Below are 21,864 nucleotides of genomic sequence, written 5' to 3'. Positions count from 1 at the left end.
CCAAGTAGAGAATGTTTTAACACCCACGGGTAAATTAGATAAACGTTAAGTGATTAATTAAAGAGTGATTTAAAACACTTCAGAAAATTATTTAGGAATAAAAACAAAAAGCCCACATCTTTCTAACAAACACATAAAAAATAAACATATTAATATTACATCCCAACCACTACATAACTCCAACACAAAACGTGAGTACAGCCACATATCTATATTCCATACAGATTGACTAAACATATTAAGATTTGTCCTTGACTAGTACGTCTTTTAATTTACAAATTGGTTATTTCTGCAAGGCCATGTGCGAGTCCAGAGTAACGTGGTATCCGGTGACCCGTTCATGCTCCTGAAAGCACGCCCGTGCGGAATTCAGTATGTTACTCGGCTGGAGTTGGCGTTCACAAAATCAAGGTAACTTTTATTAACTTAATCAATTTAATCTCACCGCTCACAATTTAAATCTGTGACCAAAGTGTATTTTGAACTTCGGAGGGTCTAAAAACAGTTATACATGAGAGTGCAGACTGTTTTGATATCTCATATATATTTCATTTGTCTGATGTAAATTCTCACATGACCAGAGCTGTTCAATTCCAGTTTGTACATATAGAAGATGTTTAACAATCACATTTTTGAATAAGTAACATATCAATTAACCTTCCAATTGAAAGAATGAGATGTAAATTAAATTTAAATGCTTATATAAGTTAATATTACATCACTCTTGTTCGAAACTAGCTTTATGATTTATTTATGAATTTATGTAATTTTTAATTAATTGTTTATTAAATTCTATTTATAAATATTTTATAATAAATAATTATTTATAATTGTATGCATTTATTTATAAAATTTATAATAAATGTTTGTAATAATATAAAAATCAAATATGTTTATTGCTTTTTAAAACATGCAGAAATGATTTGCAACATTTTAACCCCCTTCATCCAGCTTTCATAATATGCCGTGTGAAGTTGCTGCTCGTTTCTTGATATTGTACGGATCTCAGCGTGGTCAGGCTCAGTCTATAGCCGAAGAGATCTGCCAGCAAGCAGCTGAGCATGGGTTTACAGCCGATATCAGCTGTTTGAGCAACCAGCACAAGGTATGTTTCTTGCCTATTACTTTTCATGGCAATCAACAGTCATATATCAGAACTGACTGATGCAACTTGTGCATTCCCATGTTTTCCCAGTACAACGTGGATCGTGAAATCCGGCCAGTTGTGTTTGTGGTTTCCACGACCGGTGATGGTGACCCTCCGGACACAGCTCAGAAGTTTGTAAGAAAGATCAAGAACAAATCTCTGGTGCACGACCACTTCTCCCATCTGCGTTATGCACTGTTAGGTAAGATGATCATTCTGTTATGTAAGCGTGAGCTCCACCCATGAGCACTTTTTCATGCTGTTATATATGCAGCTTTGGGAGACACAAACTATGCAAATTTCTGCAACGGGGGCAAGACCATTGACAGCCGTCTGCAGCAGCTTGGTGCTAAACATTTCTATGCCACTGGGCATGCAGATGACGGCACTGGGTATGCATGAATGTTAAGTAACAATAATAAAGCTCATTCTCTGATATATTGCCTTGTCAAACTCTGTCTCTTTTCTTTCCAGACTTGAAGTAGTGGTGGATCCTTGGATTGAGGGACTCTGGGACGCTCTGAAAAAAATATTCTCCAGCATGTCTTCTTCAAATCAACAGAGCGCTGACCTAAGTGACTGTACACAGGACAATTATCATAAAAATGCATCTGGCCAGGAAAAAAATAAGTCAGGTCTAGAAGTTGATCTTCAGCTTTTAAAGCTGAGTGAAGTAGACTCACAAAAAGGGAAAACGATTACATCTGACAGCAGTGACGTAGAGACTCTTTCTACCGCATTGGTTGCATCTCTTAAGCAATCGGTACCACCATTGTCAGAGTCTGTTCTTAATGTTCCTGCACTTCCCGCTTCATATCTGGAGGTCTGTTTGGAGCAGGTGTCAACTGAAGGGGTATGATCTTCCTGGAAAATCAAAGTTTTTAGATCAGTCTTAAATACAGTGGGTCTTATTCATGAAACACAAGCTAGACAGAATTTCTGTGTAAAACCTTTTGCGTAAATTCATTGCAACAATTTATGCAAGCATGGATTTAGGAACATTTATGCATTTTATGAATAAGGTTCATTCAGTAAATGTTTTGGTGTAAAATCAGTGGTTCTCAACTAAGGGCTGGGGGCCTCAGGAAACTTTCAAGGGTTCATATTTAATTATTAAAAAAAATCTAAATGAATACACACACACACACACAATCAGTAATTTTAACAGTAATTCTTGTTTTTATTGAAGAACATACAAAATCATGGATTTTCTAGAATCACAAATCTTATCATGGTTAATTAAGATTAATTTATTAACACTTCAGTTTCTGTTAATCAATTTGAAAACAAGCAGTGTTGAATAATTAAGTTGGACAATGGGGGCATTTGAGTCAAAAATGTAGATGTGGGATAAAATATAATTTTATTGTTTCTTTTATGTGTATAATTCTGCTAATTAACATACTTCTTTCATAGGAGACAGTCCCATCTGATAAAGACGGTTATCGTGAGGTGTCCATTTCGAAAGCAGTTCAGTTAACTCAAGATGATGCAGTGAAAAATGCCATCTTACTGGAGCTTGATATCTCGGTAAGTCCATATTTATTCATGTTTATTTAAATCAGGATGCACTAATATTAATTATATATAGAGTTTGTATATATTGCTTTTATATTACTTAAAAGTAAGTATAAAATATTTTATACTTTTTTTTTTTTTTTTTTTTTTTTTTAATAAAAAAAAAAAATCTGTTGTGTTCTCCTTGTAGGAGTTATAATAAATGTTGTCTCTCCAGGAGCAGAGCATTGCTTACCAGCCTGGAGATGCCTTTGATATTCTCTGTCCAAACAGAGCCAGTGAAGTTGAGGAGTTGCTGCTCAGACTGGATCTGCAAACGCAAAAGAATTGTGCTGTTCAGGTCAACTTGCTTAAAAACAGCAGTAAGAAAGGTATTGCAGCAGTTGTTGACACAGTCAGTGACACCAGGAACATTCTCTTCGAGCTGTGCTAGAAAACAGATAAAATAATGTATTCTGTTCAAAAGTCAGAGAAATAGATTCAGATTGAACAACCAGAAATGTTGAATAAATACATAACCATTTCTTTTTTCTTTTACAGCAGCAAAAGTTCCACTTCACATCCCACAGAGCGGCTCTTTGCAGTTTATTCTCACCTGGTGTTTGGAGATAAGGAGTGCTCCAAAAAAAGTAATTTTGTGTTATTAACCTTATTTAATGTGATAGTTGCTGTGCTGTTGAAGTTATGAACCTTTGATTTAGCACTAGCGTTTACTTTATACGCAACAGTGCTTTTGATGTACAGGTAGGGATGATTTATTTAGCTTTCATGGAGGCTGTAGTCTGAGTTCCTGGACAGACACTGTACACTGTTCTCTTATGCTTTCAGGCGTTTGTGCGAGCGTTGGCGGACTTCACTCAGAACGGTTCAGAAAAAAGAAGGCTTTTAGAATTGTGTAGCAAAGAAGGCTCAGCAGACTACAACAGCTTTGTCAGGGACACCAATGTATGCTTGCTAGATCTGCTTTGGGCCTTCCCATCCTGCCTACCTCCACTGAGCCTTCTGTTTGGTCAGTAAACACATAATCTGCTTGGTATTTACTGGAAAGTGGATGTTTTCTACATTTAATATCCCCATATGCAGTTTGCATGGTAAATGTGCCTGATGTTTGGAAGTGTTTGCAGTGTTTGTACCACCAGATGGCAGTAAAACAACATCGGATCAGAGGCACAGCTTTGCTTTTTTTCCTTTTAAAGGCAAACTGTTCTTTAACTGAAAGTAGAGCCTATGAAAAATACATTTTAAAGGGATACTCCACCCCAAAATGAAAAGGTTGATCAGGTTATTAATCACTTACCCCCATGTCGTTCCAAACCCGTAAAAGCTCAGTTCGTCTTCGGAACACAATTTAAGATATTTTGGATGAAAACCGGGAGGCCTGTGACTGTCCCATAGACTGCCAAGTAAATAACAGTGTCAAGGTCCAGAAAAGGTATGAAAGTCGTAGTCAGAATAGTCCATCTGCCATCAGACGTGCAATTGGGTTTTACGGGTTTGGAACGTCATGGGGGTAACTGATTAATGACAAAATTTTCATTTTGGGGTGGAGTATCCCTTTAAACTTTGAAACTCGCCAATGCATTATCATGGGACACAAGAAGGATGATGATAAATTCAGCAAATATAAACTAAAACTTAAGTCTGTCAGCTGATTAAGAGATTTAATCATGATTATATCTCATAATTTATTTCATTAAATGCCTTCAGACACTTTTTAAGGTGAAAAACTATGTAATTACTGGGTTCAGCACTGACTGGATGACACTCTATATGTGCATATCTTTGTAAGGACCATATCAAAAATGAACAGAAAATGTGTACTCTCTAAAAGTTTGAGGTCGGTAACATTTTTAAATGTTTTGAAAGAAGTCTCTTATACTCAAAGGGCTTGTTTTATATATTAATATAGATTTTAGACATCATTTAGTCCTATGATGGCAAAGCTGAATTTTCATTACTCCAGTCTCCAGTGTCACATGATCCTTCAGAAATCATTCCGATTTGGTGCTCAAGAAACATTTATTTTTATTATATTTATTTATTTATTTATTATATTATATTATATTATATAGAAACATTCTTCTTTTATTGTAAAATAATATTTCACATCATCAAATCCATTCATTATTTGTATCACGCCAGCGTCAGTAATCGCAATAATCTTTGTGCTTTGTTGCTTTTAATATAACACAGCTCAGCTTTCAAATTCTGTCAGTTTTGTCATGAAATACAAATTATAAATGTGTTTTTCCTCTTTATTACAAGTTATAGCATGATATAAACGTGAAGGAACATCAGAAGGCATGAAAAAACAGTATGCTTATAATTTAATGAAACGAATGTCTCTTTGTAATGGAAAAGATGATTGATTCACATGTCCCTTAAACTGAGGCGAATACAGTGATATTGTCATCCCACATTAAAGACCGTGAAAAACTCATTATTGTAAGACATATTGTTTGTATTTTAGTATATAACTGACAGAATTTGAAAGCTGAGACTTTGTTTTATATTAAAAGTACCAAAAGCACAAAGCTTATTGGGTGACTGGCGCAATACAAATAATGAATGCATTCAGAGACGTGAAATATTATTTCCAAGCATACTGTCCCTGCGAGTATATGACACATGGTATGATTTCTGCTAATAATCCCACATATATTCAAATCAGTTGCCAGGCCACCAAAATTTCTCCCGGTGCTCCTAAACCGTGACATTTGCATGCACAATATAGACTACTTTCAAAATAATATAACTTTAATCTCGTAATTCCTAGGACTTTATTCTCAAAATATTATGAATTTATTCTCGTAATTTTGACTTCATTTTCAAAATATTATGACTTTATTCTAGTAATTTTGATTTTATTCTTAAAATATTTCAACTTTATTCTCGCATTGCTATGACTTTATTCTCAGAATCTTTTTTAACTTTATTTTCAAAATATTACGACTTTATTCTCGTACTCTTGTTGTTATTTTTTTTATTTACGTGGCACTAAAACACCGTCGTATAATCCTCTTCCATAGACTTCCATAAGTGATCAGTTTAATTGATTCTTTCTGAAGTAAAAAAAAAAAACGTACACAGAATTTTCAATGGCATAGTGTAAGTTTTGCACACTGTATAAGAAATCACTGTGCAATGTAATTAGCCTTGACAACATAAAGTTGACATTTTGTTATAATAAACCTTATATAGTAAAATGTTGTACAGTAAGTCTCTGCTGTGAAATGCAATAAAATTCTCCATCAAGGTGAGAAATATGCTGTCAACTTGAATTTGGGAAACAGCAGGTATTGCTGAAATTATTAATGCATACCATGCTTAAGATATAGAGAACTGCAAGGTAGTCATAATGCAGTGACCCTCGCTGGTTTATGCGAATGTGGCCGGTGAATTGTTGCATTGGATGCAAGTACATGTAAAGTTTTAATCTGTGTGAATATTACTGCGACTTTGGCAAATTAAAGATTAACACAGTGATTCTCCATGGCACAAATCACAGAGATGCTGGTTCAGCAGCGTTTGACAGCACATTCATTTTATTCCTAAAATCACTCTGCACTGGTGTGTTGTGGCAGTAACATCACTGTCATCACTCAAACAGTTCTCTCCTGGTTTTATTAGGCTTTCCCGACATTAAAGAGCAGTGTTTTAATGGTGAGCTGGAAATGAACATTTCAAATTGATTCATCATTTCAGCGAATAGGAGAAAATTATATGCCATTTGCTGACAGATGAAGGAGAATTTTAAACATTTTGTTTGAGCTAAAAAACAACTACCTCTGTGTTTTTAAAAAGGAGCAAAATATTAAGTGAAAAAACATCTTAAATTCCATTGGAAAATGGTATAAGGCCCTTAGATAGTGATGCACTGAAATAAATAGTATTAGAATGAAAGCAAAATCAGAAAGCCTTTGTTGGAAATTAATAAACAAATTTGAATAACAGATATTTTGAATACAAAACGAAACCAAAAACATTATAAACAAATTATAAATTAAATACCCACCGAACATCTAAGTAATCCCACATGAGAAATGATTTTTGCATTGAATACCCTCCGGGCCTCTAAGTAAGCACTTACTTAGACGATCACTTACTGATCCCAAACTTTGGATGATGATGTTAATATCTAAAAAATTGAACGCAAAAAAAATGATGAGTGCAAAATGATCAATTATTGACCAATGAATTGGCCTAGCCAATATTTCTGTCTGGCTCCTAACATTCTTAAAACATTCTCCAAAACATTTCATGATTATATATACTGTACTTGCTTAACATTAAGGCTGTCCTAGAAAGGCATTGAACATTTTGTTTTGAATTGAGCTATTCTGAGAAATTGGCCCTCATCAGCTCAAGAGTCTTGGGTAACATCCAGAGGGGGGGTTCCCTAAAAGAGTAACTCAAGTCATTTTCGAATAGCCTCAAGGTCACAATGCCATCTTCATCTTCATCTCTGATCTCTCCTCTGCTGCATTACAGAACATTTGCCGAAGCTTCAGCCCAGAGCCTATTCTGCTGCCAGGTAAGAGACCTTGTTTGAAACACCTGCGCTTTATATTTGGACTCACAAATTAAAGCAGAGACATATCCAGGTTTTAGGTTGTTATTTCTGTTTCTATCCTCCTTTGAGGTTTATTATAGATAGACATGAATTTTGTGTCACTTATACTCTTGCTTTATGATAGTCCATTTGTTGTGATCAAAGTCAAACACTGGATGCAAAGGATGTCCTTTCAGAACCGCCTGCCACTGCCATTTGTTTTCTGCCTGTCTCCCTTAGCTTGTAAATGGTCTGGCATCTACACTAATGTCTTATGTTTAGTACGCTGATGCTGGTAGAATAGACCAATTTGAATTAGACGTCACAGTTACGTCACTTGCAGCTGCGCGCGCATTGTGGTGGCAGAAAAACAAACACAACAAACAAATGAAAAAAAAAAAAAAAAAATACATAAAAAAAGAAAAAAATGTATTATTGTGCATTTGGATGTCAGAGTCGCAATGCAAATAGTTTTAATATAATACTGTCATCAAAGACGCTATTTGAATCTAAATGCAGACATTTAAACGGACAAACTATGGATGAAACCTGCTATGATTACCCTACTTTAAAGCATAAATTAGATTTGAATAATAGGTCTATATAATATTCACATAGGGGACATATTATATTAGCCCTATAGTTGAAATACATGCATCTAGTTCGAACTTTATAACTTAATTCAACTCGACAGTTGCGAGTTTGTCAATTCTGAGGAAAAAAAGCCAGAAGTGTGGGATTATAAACTAATGATTCTGAGCCAAGGGAAAAAGACAGAATGACGAGTTGATTTTTCTAACCAGAATTGTGAGATATAATCTTGGAATTTAAAGAAAAAAGTCAGAATTACCTTTTTTATTCTTTTATTCCATGGCTTGCATAGACTGCTATGTTAAAATCCTGCAACCACATCCACCACACCCACAAAAACCACAAAAACCGTCATCACTGTTTGCAAACACCAAAACTGGTCTATACACAGAAACATTAGGGCTCTGAAATATTAAAGTCTGGTCAGCAGGGGTCCCCAAGGCCCAATATAGGCAGGCCATTAAGAGAGGGATAATGAGGTCCACCGGCTTGCTCATGTTCAGGGTTGGTTCTGGATTGTTAGCATTTAGTCTCTTATTTTTGTCTCGTTCCTCAGCTCCAGCCTTCAGCACCCTGGGAAAGTTCATTTCGTGTTCAATGTTGTGGAGTTCCCTGCATGTCCCGAGCATCCGGCGAGGACGGGGTTGTGCACGGGCTGGCTGGCTGATCACGTCTCCTCAATCTTGCGGCCCCTTGGGACGGTACCGGCTTCAGAGCATCTAGGCACATCATCCCAGCCGAAGGTTAGCACTGTAGGCATTACACATTAGCAAGCCCGTTCACCTTCAAATTAGCTTTCCTCAGTCCCTGGGAGGATTTGGACTGAATTGGGTTGTTTGATTTAGGTAAAAGCTGGACAGAAATGAGCTATGGAGAAAGTGGACTAATCCTTGCAGCAGAATAGAACAACAACAACAACTTAAAAGCTTTTGGTTTAGATGCTATATAAATGTATGGAACTGGGTTTGTTATGGTTAAATAGATGTTGTGGGTGGGATTGCACAATTTAAGAATCCCATCACTGCTTAGAACTGATTGGATCTAAATGTCACCTCCAGGTACATGTCAGGCCTCGTCCCAGCAGCACCTTCCACTTACCGGCTGACCCATCTATTCCTGTAGTAATGGTGGGTCCTGGGACAGGTGTGGCCCCCTTCATTGGATTTCTTCAACAGAGGTACATTGAGTAGGGATATTTCACCTTTTCTTTTCTGATGATATTGATACTTTATAATATTTTAATATATTCTGTTATTTTATTTCTGTTTTCATGAAAGTTCAAGCAGTGTCTTGCTGTCTGATATGCTATACATTATTTTTGTGCAGATACCAAAATTATGGTTGATTAAAAATAGGCTGTAATGGTTAAGTTTTCAATGTTATAAATTAGTTAAAAAACAAACTTTGTTAAAAAATTAAAACACAATAAATGCTATTAAATAATAAAACAAAAAAATTTGCCAAAACGTTATATACAGTATATGATATTGGCTTATACTGATAAAAAAAAAAAAAAAAAAAAAAATTTAAAAAATTTAAAAACACTGATACTGGCAGAACATGGTTTCCACAAAATTATAAATATATATATATATAATGATGCAATTCAAATTTAATGATGAAATTAAACAAAAGTAGCATTTAAGATTTATATTACATGGTTTCCACAAAATTATAAAACAGCACAACTATTTTCAACATTGATAATACTAAGAAATTATTCCTGAGCAGCAAATCAGCATATTAGAATTATATCTGAAGGATCATGTGACACGGAAGACTGGAGTGATGGCTGCTGGAAATTCAAATGTCATTTTAAGATATTGAAATAGAAAAGTTATTCATATTGTAATATTTCACACTATAATTTTTTTTTAAACAGTATTTTTGCGCATTTTGTCACAAACACGGCTGTCAGTACAAAAATCATAGTTATTATTTGCAGAATGACTCCACACTCCATAGAGCAGTAAGTCTGAACAGCCTTTTATCATGCATCTTCAAAAAAAATATACCAGGTTTTAAAAGTGGATGGAAGTTTATTGATTCTTATGTGCAAAAGTAGCATAAAAACACCTCTAGGGTGATGAGGTCGACGGAAGAAGAGAAAGTGTAAATGTGCTATTGACCTGCTGCCTGCCATATTATCTGTGAGGTCTAATAGTGTTTCTGAAGACCCTGGTGTTAAAATGAAGAAGGGCATAAAATCTGGTTGTAAAGGTGTCTTGTGGAGGCCTGTCATCTCTGCATGTGTGATTTATACTCCGTGCCAGGGGCCTGTGAAGAGTGACACGCCAGGACTACATATGAATGAAGCCCTTGGTCAGTGATGAGATGCCTGCTGTGTGTGTACACGAATAGTTTTAAGTGGCACAAGGGCCACAGGCAGGGGCGTCGCACCCGTGGGGGATGTGGGTGTTTTAACACCCACACTTTTCCCGGTGAGAGGGTTCAACACCCGCACTTTTTCTGCTGTTTTTCCGCAGTTTTGCACAAACGCCTAAATACAGTCACTCCTCTGTTTCTCTTGCCGCTCTGTGTCTGCGCTCGCTGCGGCTGCCTCCTCTCCCCCTCCCTCTCAAACATGACACCGGCTTTGAGTGTGACCGGCTGATGATTGGCTGTTCTGCCTTAAGTCACGCCTCTCCTGTTGTGTTAGATTTATCGGTCAGCTCGTGCTGAGGAGGCGTAACAAAAATAATTTCCCCCTGGGATTATTAAAGTATTTCTGATTCTGATTATTTAGCAAGTTTACTGTTGTGTATTTGCACAACAGAGTTTTGACTTATTTTCCGTGTGTTCCGAGTGTGTTTTTAATACTTATCTAGTATCACTCATTTAAATGGGAAGCTTTTTATATCTTGTATGTTATACATTTTGTACCCCTCTGTCACTGTATTCATCGTTTTTATTGTTTATAAACAAACCACATCCATCCCCCACACTTTTGAAAAGCTTGCTACGCCCCTGGCCACAGGTAATCACAGGGGCTAGTGTCCGAGCCGAGCGCAGCTGATGAACGTTTCAGACATGTCTGGGGGACAGTGAGAATGGGATGAGACATTAATGATGAATGACAAAAGTTGTCCTCAAACACCACATCACCTTCCAAACCGTCAAGGTCGAGGCAGTTATGCAGCAAAGCATGTTTGGTGTAGCTCCAGGCCATGGATCAATAACAGATTGGTTTCTTAAAATGTTTTTGTGCACTAATTATGGTTTTGCAAATCTATCTATCTATCTATCTATCTATCTATCTATCTATCTAGTATTCTTCTTATTAATAGTAGTAGTATTTTCTATACAGTAATACAAAGTGCATTATTATTAATAATAGTAATGTTTTTATATAATTTCCTACTTTTCAATTAATATTTAATTAATTAATTAACATATAGGAGAAGAATATTACCTCCAATTCAGGTCTCACATTCAGTATGTCAAACCAATATCATAGTTTTTCGTTAAACTGTCCTTTAACAGTAAGAAAAAAGTCACAATTATAAAATTTGCCCGCTCATTTGTAGACAATGATATGACAGCGGTTTACACATTTCCATTCTCAAGTACAAAAGCATTTTCTTGGCATTTTCTTAACTAAATACAGCTACCTTGATGCCAGCCTTCAATTAAAGATAACGATTACCATTCTGTCAGCAGGACATTGTTTGTGTCAATCCTCTTTAGGAGCAAACAGCATGGGTGCTTCGATTTCCTCATCTGTAAATCAATGACAGCAGGCAGACAGCCGGAAATGTATTGTGCTGTGGAAAATGTAGGAGACTGGGTAAGAATCTCATAAAAGGTCAAAGCCAATTCATCCGTTTGCAGGCTGCCAGTGAGCTTTAGGCAGAAAGGACTTGATGCTTCTATAGAATTAACTAACAGAACTATAAGACTGCCTTCAAGACAAAAGCAAAACTAAAAGTAGCCTTCTGCTGGGTTGTTCATATAAACTACAGCAGTGCTCAGTGAATAAAATCATTAACCAGATTTATGATTGATCAATCAATGAATTAAACTCACTCATTCTACCAAAAATGACTGAAATGTCATTCGAATTTGTCAAAAAAACAAAACAATTTTCTTGTCCTTAAAGGGATACTCCACCCCAAAATGACAATTTTGTCATTAATCACTTACCCGCATGTTGTTCCAAACCTGTAAAAAGCTTCGTTCATCTTTGGAACACAATTTAAGATATTTTGGATGAAAACCTGGAGGCTTGTGACTGTCCCATAGACTGCCAAGTAAAATACACTGTCAAGGTCCACAAAGTATGAAAGACATTGTCAGAATAGTCACCAGCTCTCTGCTGAAAATGAATGGGATCATTTCGCTTTGTTGCTGTGCATCGCTGGTTGTGTGAGTGGGGCTTCAAAATACATTAGCAGATGTTTAGCAATGCTCTGCCAACCAAACCAAGAACACTGTAGCAACCTCATAGCATTGCACTAAATATGATTCAGAACACCTTAGCAAATGTTTAGATGTGTTCTGGCAACCACCCAAAACACTTTAGTATCATGAAGTTCACTCACATGTTCTGTAGAAAATTGTATAAAACTCTTAAATCTTGTTCTCTATAAAACTGTTAAATGCAGCATAAAATGCTTCCACACATCGATTTCTTTGTTCACACATTGTGTGCTGTTCACAGGTCAGAAAATGTTATTCTGAGTGACTACAATAAGCTCTTAAGTCACCGTATGTCCCTTGCTCTCAACATGCAGAGCATATTTTCAGAGAAAGGTGAAGAGGAGGATTACATATAGTGATTTATAAAGGTGAATGTTCAGAGCAGGCCACTGACTCGCTTTCATTCTTTATATGAAAAGGTACCGGCTATTATATTAGCTCCTATTCTACCCAACTGCAGGCTGTAATTTTTTTTTTGGGATGCGGATATGTCGTCCTCGCTGTCGCAGTACAGTTGATTTGTATTCAGGATGGGATCTGGTCTGCATGGTGTTACAAAATGGAATCCAGGTTTTTCATATTGGTACCGGACCCTCTGGGGCAGCATAAAGCCCCACTAAAGCTAGTTCACTGAAGCCCATATCCAGATTGGATATTGAACTCCCAGATGCTAATGGCTCTGCTGTGGACCCTCTGTTTGCTCAAATGCCAAATTCCATTGAGCCAAGCTCTGAGCAGATGGGCGTGACCAAAAGAAGCATCCAAAATGTTAACGCTGTCTCGCAAAATATCATTTCCTGCAGAGAGGGACAGCGGGGAAATGGATGTGACAGGCTGTGTCTGGTTATGTGTATTATTTAAATTTCTCATCAAGATGATGCATAAAGTGATTACTCTAAATGAAAAAAACGCTTCCTATGTATTCTCGGTTTCATTTACCCTTTAATCAATGGCTGTAATCATTTGTGTAACACTGAGAAAGAGTTTTAGGAAATTCAGAAAGTAGAGTGTTTATTTCAGAGGCTGTAGAAGGGGATGGAGACGAACCACTCACAGAAAAATGAATGGGAGAAATAATTAATGCTCAATTTGGCAACTGTAGGAATTGAAGGGTCGTTGCCAGTTGCCTTTGGTAGTTTATTTACTCGAATGTGTACATGCAGTAGCCAGACTGTTTTTTTCTTTTGTTTAATTTGACTTATGTTTATGATGTCTTTTTTTTTTTTGTCAGATTTCATTGCTGATTTCATGTGGAAAGTAAACAATAATAATAAATGTAAAGTAATAAATTAGCAAATGTGAGAAAATCACAGTTGTGAAGTATGAATTCCAAATTGTGTGAAATAGTCACAGTTGTACAGTACATTACGACAATTTTAAGGAAGATTGTAACTGAGATATAAAGAGGTGTTGTTGTTGAGAAAGTCATAATTGTGAGGAATAACATCACAATTCTAAGAAACAGTGGCAGTTGTGGGGTATAAAGTCTGAATAGTGAGGATTTTTTTGGTAGTTTATTTTCTTTATTTATTTGGACAGTGTAATTTGACCTGTGTTTATGATATAACTTTGTCATATTTATAATTGATTGATTTTTTTTTTGTTTGTGTGGATGTCCATTTTTGCCACAGAGTATAAAAAAATAAAAAGTAGTAATTTAGCAGTTGTGAGATATAGTAACAACTGTGAAGTATAAAGTCATGATTTTAAGGAACAGTCACAACTTTGCAGTATATTGTGATGATTTTGAAGAATACTCGAACTGTTAGGTATAAAGTCACGATTTTGAGAAAGTTGTAATTATGAGGTATAAGGTCACAATTTTGCGAAATAGTGCTGGTTGTGGGGTATAAATTCTCAATTGTGAGAAATAGTCTCAACTGTGAAATAGTCACAACTTTTATACATAATGTTGGGATTTTGAGAAATATTTGCAAATGTGATGTATAAAGTCGCAGTAGTAGTCGACTCACAAATTTGAAAAATAGCCGCAATTGTGGGTTTTATTTTGGTCTTTCTGTATTCAAATACTTGTCTGTGTATTGCCTATACGCATCGTTTTGTTTTCTGATGTCACACAACTTATAAAGTAATCATATACCTGGAGTATAAAAGGATGCATGTTTTACTTTATTAACATCAGTCAGTAAACTAACCATTATTGCCTGGCTGTTGCTCAACATGCTACTAAATTAAATACAAAGGCATCACAGTAACAACTGTCTGACAGAATGACTCAAAAGTGAGCGTTTTGCTTTGCTTCGCCATGCAATGGGTCACTGAAACAAGGACCTGAAATGAAAAAGAACAGATTGTAGATGTTTGAAGAAAGCTCTGTTTTGTTTTCCTGTGGTCAACTCGTCCACACTGTGGCTCATTGGTATTCTAATCGCAATTAAACTGTACGTTCAGCAGATGGGGAGAGCTTAATGTCTGAAACTCGGCTCACTGCAGTGTTTTGAGTGATATCAGCATGATGGAGGGCATCTCACCCTCAAAGTCCTTCGGGTGTTTCTACATTCCACTTCTATTAATGCTCTTGAAATTTTTAGACTGCCTGTTCTATTTCTGAATGCTTCATTTAGGTTGGCCGAGATGGCTAAAGGAGTAGACGCAGTGGAGTTTGCTTTTGGCCTGTGTAATGCATCTGTAACAGATTTCTTCCTCTGTTATCGTGTCAGTGTAAAGATGCAGTTGTTTTTGAAAGTTTTGATTGTGTTTGTGCGAGGCCTTCTCTTTAGCAGGTGCAATGTATAGTTAGTGCCCAGTTACCTGTATGTCACCTTAGTGTAGGGAATTCTGGGAACACTGCCAGATCTTTTGGAGGACTTGCTCTTAAAGAACCCATCCAGATAACTATCAAGGTCTTCACTCTACAAAGAGTGATTTTGCGTTTTTGTGGTAATGCAGCAGGTCAGAGAGTAATTAAACACCACATGCCAATGTATGGCTTCATCATTGTGAAACTATGAATTGGATCATTGGATATATTAAATACCAAATATTATTGAATTTGTAATTAGTTATAAGTAAGGCAAATTAATCAGCTCATATTCAACAATTTTTAGATTATCAGCAGGATTTTCTTGCCATTGTTTCATTTCCAAAATATACTGACAGCCCTGTCCATAAATAAACTTTAAATTTAACTTTAAAATATTAATGAATTTAAATAAATTTAGGTGCATATCTTTGCCATTAATAAATTTTCTTATGTATGTATGTATATATTGGCGTGATAGGGTTGCCCTGATTTTAGTAGTCTGTATCAGTACCAGTGAAACATATACTCAATATATTGAATCTTGTTTTTACAATATTTTTTACCAAACCTTTGAATGGTAGTATCTATACAAGTAAATATTGCTTATATTTTAAAAAGGGATTTTTCAGTAAGTATACCTGTATTTTCTAAACTTTGTTTTTTTGTTTTTTTTGTTTTATTGTTATTATAAACAAAATAGACTGTGGCAGGCCTATTAGGCTTAATACACAGCTTGATGCAGAGAGCTCATTTTTTTACACAAACCATATTTTTTCCCTCAAAATGTTTACATTCACTTATTTACATGAATAACTCACCAAGAGACCAAGTAAGAAGTACATTTGACCATTTGCACACATTACCATGAGGCATAAACATATAAATATCCATGCGAGCATTAGAAAGCAGCCGTCTGTCAGTCAGACAGCCGTTGGCTACTGAATTGAATCTGCACTCTGTATTACAAAACCTACAGAAAGGCTGAGATTGCTGTATTTATTTATGTATTTATTTTAGTATTGATTTAGTACCAAAGTAAAGGTCGTTTTGAATTCCCTAATTGCCTTTATTTTGGCCATTGGCCATCTAGCTCTATAGATATCAACATGAAAAATGGAATCATTTCAAAAAAGCTTTTAGAAACAATTTTTTAAAGTGCTTAGTATTCAGTATGTGTGCTATAACTTCATTTTATGAAGACAATTTGTTCAATTTTGCATTATTGTTTTAACCTGACAGAGAGAAAGAACGAGAAGCGAACCAGGAAGCAACTTTCGGAGAGACATGGCTCTTTTTTGGATGTCGGCACAAAGACAAAGACTTTCTTTTCAGGTATGTGCATTCGCAGTATCACAAACATGCAAAAAAATCACGTTCTTAATTTGTTGTTTGTCTTTTTTACCAGAATAAACATCAAAACAGCTGTAAATCGATATAAATGTACTTGAAAAGAAATTGTGTTTATTATATGAGCGGTGTTCAAAAAAAATTTTTTCTTGTTGTAAGAATAAACCATTATATTTTGTTAGATTTATGCTTATAATACAATAATTATTTATAACAAACTTAAAGGGATACTCCAGCCCAAAATGAAAATTTTGTTATTAATCACTTACCCCCATGTCGTTCCAAACCCGTATAAGCTTCGTTTGTCTTCGGAACACAATTTAAGATATTTTGGATGAAAACCGGGAGGCCTGTGACTGTCCCATAGACTGCCAAATAAATAACAGTGTCAAGGTCCATAAAAGGTATGAAAGTGGTCGTCAGAATACTGAATACATCTGCCATCAGTCGTGCAATCTGGGTTATATGAAGCGCCGGGAACACTTTTTGTAAGCGAAGAAAACAAAAATAACGATTTTATTCAACAATTCCTTTATCAAGTCTCCTCTGTCTCCGTATGTTGTGTATGCTCCTAAGTATCATTCATGCCACAAGGTTGCGCTGTTCTACGTGTATTTAGCTTTGATTTGAAAGAAAATATCGCATCAAGGTTGTGGGTTTGAGTCTCGGGCCGGCAATACCACAGTATCTTTAATTGTCTTCCGAAGACGAATGGAGCTTTTACGGGTTTGGAACGACATGGGGGTAAGTGATTAATGACAAAATTTTCATTTTGGGGTGGAGTATCCCTTTAATTTTAAGACGTTCTCTAAAAAAGCCTTATTATCTGATGCAATCTTGTGTCCCATTGTTTTAAGGATGTTTAGATGTTTTTCAAAAAAAACCGCTGAATTACAAAATGCCTTTCAGCCACACACAAACACGCAACCATTATTCCACTGTCCCCCTTTGCAACCTGATCATATGTTGTCTCCATAACCTCAGAGAATTTTTCACTTGATCTGCCAGCTTTACACTGACTCTTGGCGTCGTCTTCTCTTGGTTGCTATCATCCAGAGGCTCCCATTGCACCGTCCTTGAGAGTAATGATTGGGAAAGCAATGAAATTAAAGTACTCCCTCTGAGAGTATGGGGCATATGATATGAGACATTATATAAGATGATTGGGGTCTGGCTCTCAAAAGGCACAGAGTCATAACTCACGCGCAAGGTCCTGAGTAATAACATTGGAGCCTGGATTGGTGAGTATTAAGTGTGTGTGTTGTGATGGCGTGGTGGCACACAACGTTGTATCAGTGCTTGCCTCTATTTGACACAAGAGCTAATAACAACAAGATCAAAGTCAAGGTCCCGACACACTGTTTGAATCTATCTCTGCCTTCAGTGGTCACGAACATCAAGGATTGTATTCATTAATGGTTTTATTCACGTTGGTCACACTGTGGTTTCATTTATAATTTTTTTTTCTTAACATTGATTAAGACGATCAATGAAATGTGCTTTGTGTTGTTCGGTGTAACACCCTCATTATCTGCTACGCTTTAATGAGCAAAGTAGAAAGTGCTGGTGGCATTTGAGAGCGACTGAACTTGCCTTGCAAAACTCAACACTCACTGAAAAACTAAAAAGCAAACCGGCTAGCCATCAGGCAGACTGCTAAAGAAAACAAGGCGTCTACAATCAATTCTAATCAAACAAGATACTTATGAGTGTTAAAAGGGTGAAATCAGCCTCAGTCAGTGTTGTTGAAAGAAATAACACTCGTCTTGGCCCCCCGTCACCAATGAGCCTCTTTGTTTTTATGGATTTGGATTACATGAAGAGGCCGAAAAGGGATAAAGGATCACTCAAGTCTGTTTTCTTTGTAAACATTCAATATCTGACACTAGAACAGCTCATCTGTTAAGATCTACGTGGCTCCCAGATGGTGCGTGCAAACATATATGTGCTCAAAAACTTTTAAAAACAAAACCATAGATCATGCACTATAAATAGACCTGATTGTTAATGACAAGTGGTTTCATAATTTATGCTGAATTGTTCACTTAGGTTAGTTAACCTGCAGTAATCTTATCATAAAATTTACACTGCAAAGGTGGCACAGAAGTGCATCTGAAGTGGCATTTAGGTGTCTTTACACAGCCTGTTTAATGCTGCTCAGAGAATTTTAAATGCATTTAAACAGCAATTACAGCTGTATACTTTGAATATGCATGTGTGTGGGTATGTTTTTCTAATCTTTTGCACATCACTTACTCAGATTTTCTTCAGACCCTTTCAAAATAAAACTTTCTTTGGATTTAGATAATTGGAAACTCCATAACATGGTGATATTTTATTCAGAGAACATGTCAATAGTCTATTTTCAGATGTAACTTAAGTGGAAATTTATAGTAGATGGCTGAAAAGTTCTGTCAACTATTGTTTGCGATAGTTCACCCAAAAATTAAAATGCTTTCATTATTTACTCACCCTCAGATTGTTCATGGGAACACTTCACAATAGTCATATCATTTCAGTGAATTGATTGTACCAGATCAAAAAGCATTAATAATTCATTTCTATTTAAATCGAACCGAGCCAGTTTTCAAGTTCAACTGACTGACTTAATGAGCAGATCACAGCAGTTACGACTTAATTAAAAAAAGTTTTTAAAGTCATTATTTATTTATTTATTTATTTATTTTTTTACTTGAAGGCCTCAGTCCCCATTTATTGTAAATGCATGGAAAATTTGTATTCAACAGAAAGTAAGTCATTCAGGTTTAGAATTTGAACATTTCCTTTTAGTTTCCTTTTTAAATTTAAAAAAAAAAAGCTAAAAGTGGCTTTAGCCAAGTGAACATCTGAGGTAACAGACAAGCAGAGCAATCGATTGCAAAAGAAACTCAACCGTGAGCTTGAACCCTGTCTGTAACCTTCACATGTTTCGGTCTCTCATTTTGTTGAAACAGCATCCAAACTTTTGCTAGGTGCTGAAATAAAAACCGTTACAGAAGCAATTTACAACGGCGGCCTTGAGGTTTTATAAACTTTCTTGCCAGATGGATGAGGGAGATGAAAATTTGAGTTTTTGAATGCAATACACTGAGTTCCACTGTTGTTACTTCACTTAAGCAAAATCTGAGCAAATCTAATTTGCCATTTGTACCATTTGTATGTTTTAATGCAGAAGTTTAGTTTAACCTCTGACTGATGAAATAGTAGTGGTAAATTTGGTAATAAGCACATTCCTGCTTTTTTTCTAGAGAGGAGTTGGAGAGATTTGCGCATAATGGAACCCTGAGCCATCTGATCGTGTGCTTCTCCAGAGATGAGCCTGATGCAGCGGGAACCGTAAACACACCAACATATGTCCAGCATAACTTGCGTCTCCATGCTAAAAATGTTGCCAGCATCCTCCTCAAAAATAAAGGCTGTCTCTATGTCTGTGGGTGGGTACAAAATATAAATGGCTTGACTTTGTTTACCTCGTGTAACGTCACATTTTGCTTACCAGGAATGAGACAATATCTCACGATTTTACAGGGATGCAAAGAACATGGCTAAGGATGTGAATGACACACTACTGGAGATCATAGGAAATGAACTTCAAATCGATAAACTGGATGCTATGAAGATAGTAGCAGGACTTCGTGAGGAGAAGCGATATCTACAGGACATTTGGAGTTGAGAAAGCACACATACAGAACGCAAACAAATAGTGTATTATTTGTAGACAGATTTGCAAGCTACTTTTTGGCTATTTTAATTCATATCTACACAGCAGGTGTTACTGAGTGATAGCCAAACTCATTAACTGACTGCCTTTCAACTGCCTTAAGTCTCAAGGCATTTTCCCTCCTTTTCAAGTATTTTAAAAGCTTTTAGTGAATTATCTGAAGGTATGGTTAAACACACTTAGATTAGATATGTTTGGTCAAAACATTTTAACTGTGCCTTTTATGCAGTAATTAAAGTGGAGCCCCACATAACCGTTTCATTCTTTGAGGACTGTTTCTGTAGGGTTTAGATACAGCTCAGGTAAATATGCATAATGCTTCAGACCTGGAAGGCAGGAGGATGCTAGAAACAAGAAACCAAAACATGACAGACTGGATGGGAAAACTGTCAGAAGCTGCCAAATCCAGGATCATCTGCAGCATTTCCGTGTTTTTCAATTCTACCATTTTTTTTTTTAAAGATTAGAGAGGATACTCTCAAGTCATTCATTTTATTCCCCCCCAAAAAACATTTTGTTATTTAGGTTTGAAATTCTACTCCGGAACCCCCAGCAATTATATCAGTCTGGAGAGTTGGCGAGTCTATTGTTATACACCGATATTTTGTTAAACCTGTCAGGCTACGAAAACATGTTAATTAATAGTCTTTACCAGGATATCTATACTCACTGTAAGTAGGCAAAAATAAAATGCATACCAAAAAGAAAAGTCGTATTTAACAGACTGTCAATTTATAACAAGGGCTGGTAACAATTCTTAATATGTCTAATTTTGTGTTCCACAGAAAACAAAGTTTGACATACAAGTGAGTACATAACATTCACTGTGTATTTCCTTTAAAATAATTTTAAAATTGGAAAACTTCAATCATGGCATTCAGTGATCTGATACCCTATAGAGTGCAACAGTCGGGTTCCAAAATTAAAAACTCCATTGATTTTCTCCATAGGGAATTAGATTTTTATCAATAACTTATAAACTTTTAAAGACTGATTTGTTAGATCTGTTAATTGATGGTATATATATACTTTTGTTGATGCTATGTGTTCATATTATTTCAGCTTATTTTTTTAAATAACCATACTTAACATTGGAATTTGGGGTTAAAAACTACATTACCCATGATGCTGTACAAAAATTCCACCAATCAGAGTTGCGGTGAGCAAACTGCAACAAAAGGAGTGTCCTCTCCTATGAAGCAGTGCGAATGACATAATTGAATTTTAATAAACTTAAAAAAAACTAAAATAGATTGTTTCTGTAGATATAGTCAACTTTAATGGATAGTTATATTTCCCCATTGTTTTTAATGTGATTGTCATTCGCACTGCTTCTTGGGATTGTAGTTCCTCTTACCCTCACTAAAGCCGTTAAACACAGATTTGTATCTTTGTGTTTTTGTCCAATTTTCAAATCCTGTTTTTCTTCAAATAAAAACTGCAATGTTTTTGATTGAAAAATGACTTTGCTACTGAAAAAGTGGGCAGCAACAAACGCAGCTAGTGGCATGTAGTGTCTCACTTATCAATTGCCTTATTATTGCAAATAATCAGCCAGTCATTATTGCTAAATAAGCCTTTTCAGGTCTTTATTTGTTATTTGGTGACAATGACCAGCTGACTGTAGGTTATCTCTTACATATCTTTTTTTTTTTTAATCACTCCGTGGCTAAACATCCGTTCCATGACATTTAGTTTTCTTCTTGTATTCCCTAGCTCGGTGGCATTAATCATCATCTATATGACCTTTCTTTGCATGCATCTCAGACCACTTTTGTCTCGAGTGTTATTGCATAAAGAAAAGA

General features: G+C 35.9%; 1 protein-coding gene across 2 annotated transcripts; it reads left to right on the top strand.

Moving 5' to 3' along the window:
* The first annotated feature begins 164 nt into the window (after positions 1-164).
* Positions 165-21,513, top strand: LOC109070639 (methionine synthase reductase-like). Of its 2 annotated transcripts, none has more exons than XM_042714245.1 (16): positions 165-191; positions 297-411; positions 952-1,105; positions 1,196-1,349; positions 1,422-1,539; positions 1,622-2,000; positions 2,564-2,677; positions 2,889-3,036; positions 3,206-3,294; positions 3,494-3,674; positions 7,157-7,199; positions 8,365-8,551; positions 8,867-8,985; positions 16,231-16,323; positions 19,587-19,772; positions 19,867-21,513. In XM_042714245.1, exons 2-16 carry the CDS (start codon positions 341-343, stop codon positions 20,009-20,011), a joined length of 2,181 nt encoding a protein of 726 aa, XP_042570179.1. In that variant the 5' UTR covers positions 165-191; positions 297-340; the 3' UTR covers positions 20,012-21,513. The 2 variants fall into 2 exon arrangements, with proteins under 2 accessions (XP_042570179.1, XP_042570178.1); XM_042714244.1 differs by having other exon boundaries at positions 2,883-3,036.
* Positions 21,514-21,864: the final 351 nt, after the last annotated feature.

Source organism: Cyprinus carpio, chromosome A24 (assembly GCF_018340385.1).
Source record: "Cyprinus carpio isolate SPL01 chromosome A24, ASM1834038v1, whole genome shotgun sequence".
Taxonomy (NCBI): Eukaryota; Metazoa; Chordata; class Actinopteri; order Cypriniformes; family Cyprinidae; genus Cyprinus; species Cyprinus carpio.
The sequence above is the reverse complement of the archived record's forward strand: the minus strand, read 5'-3'. Positions and strand labels throughout refer to the sequence as shown.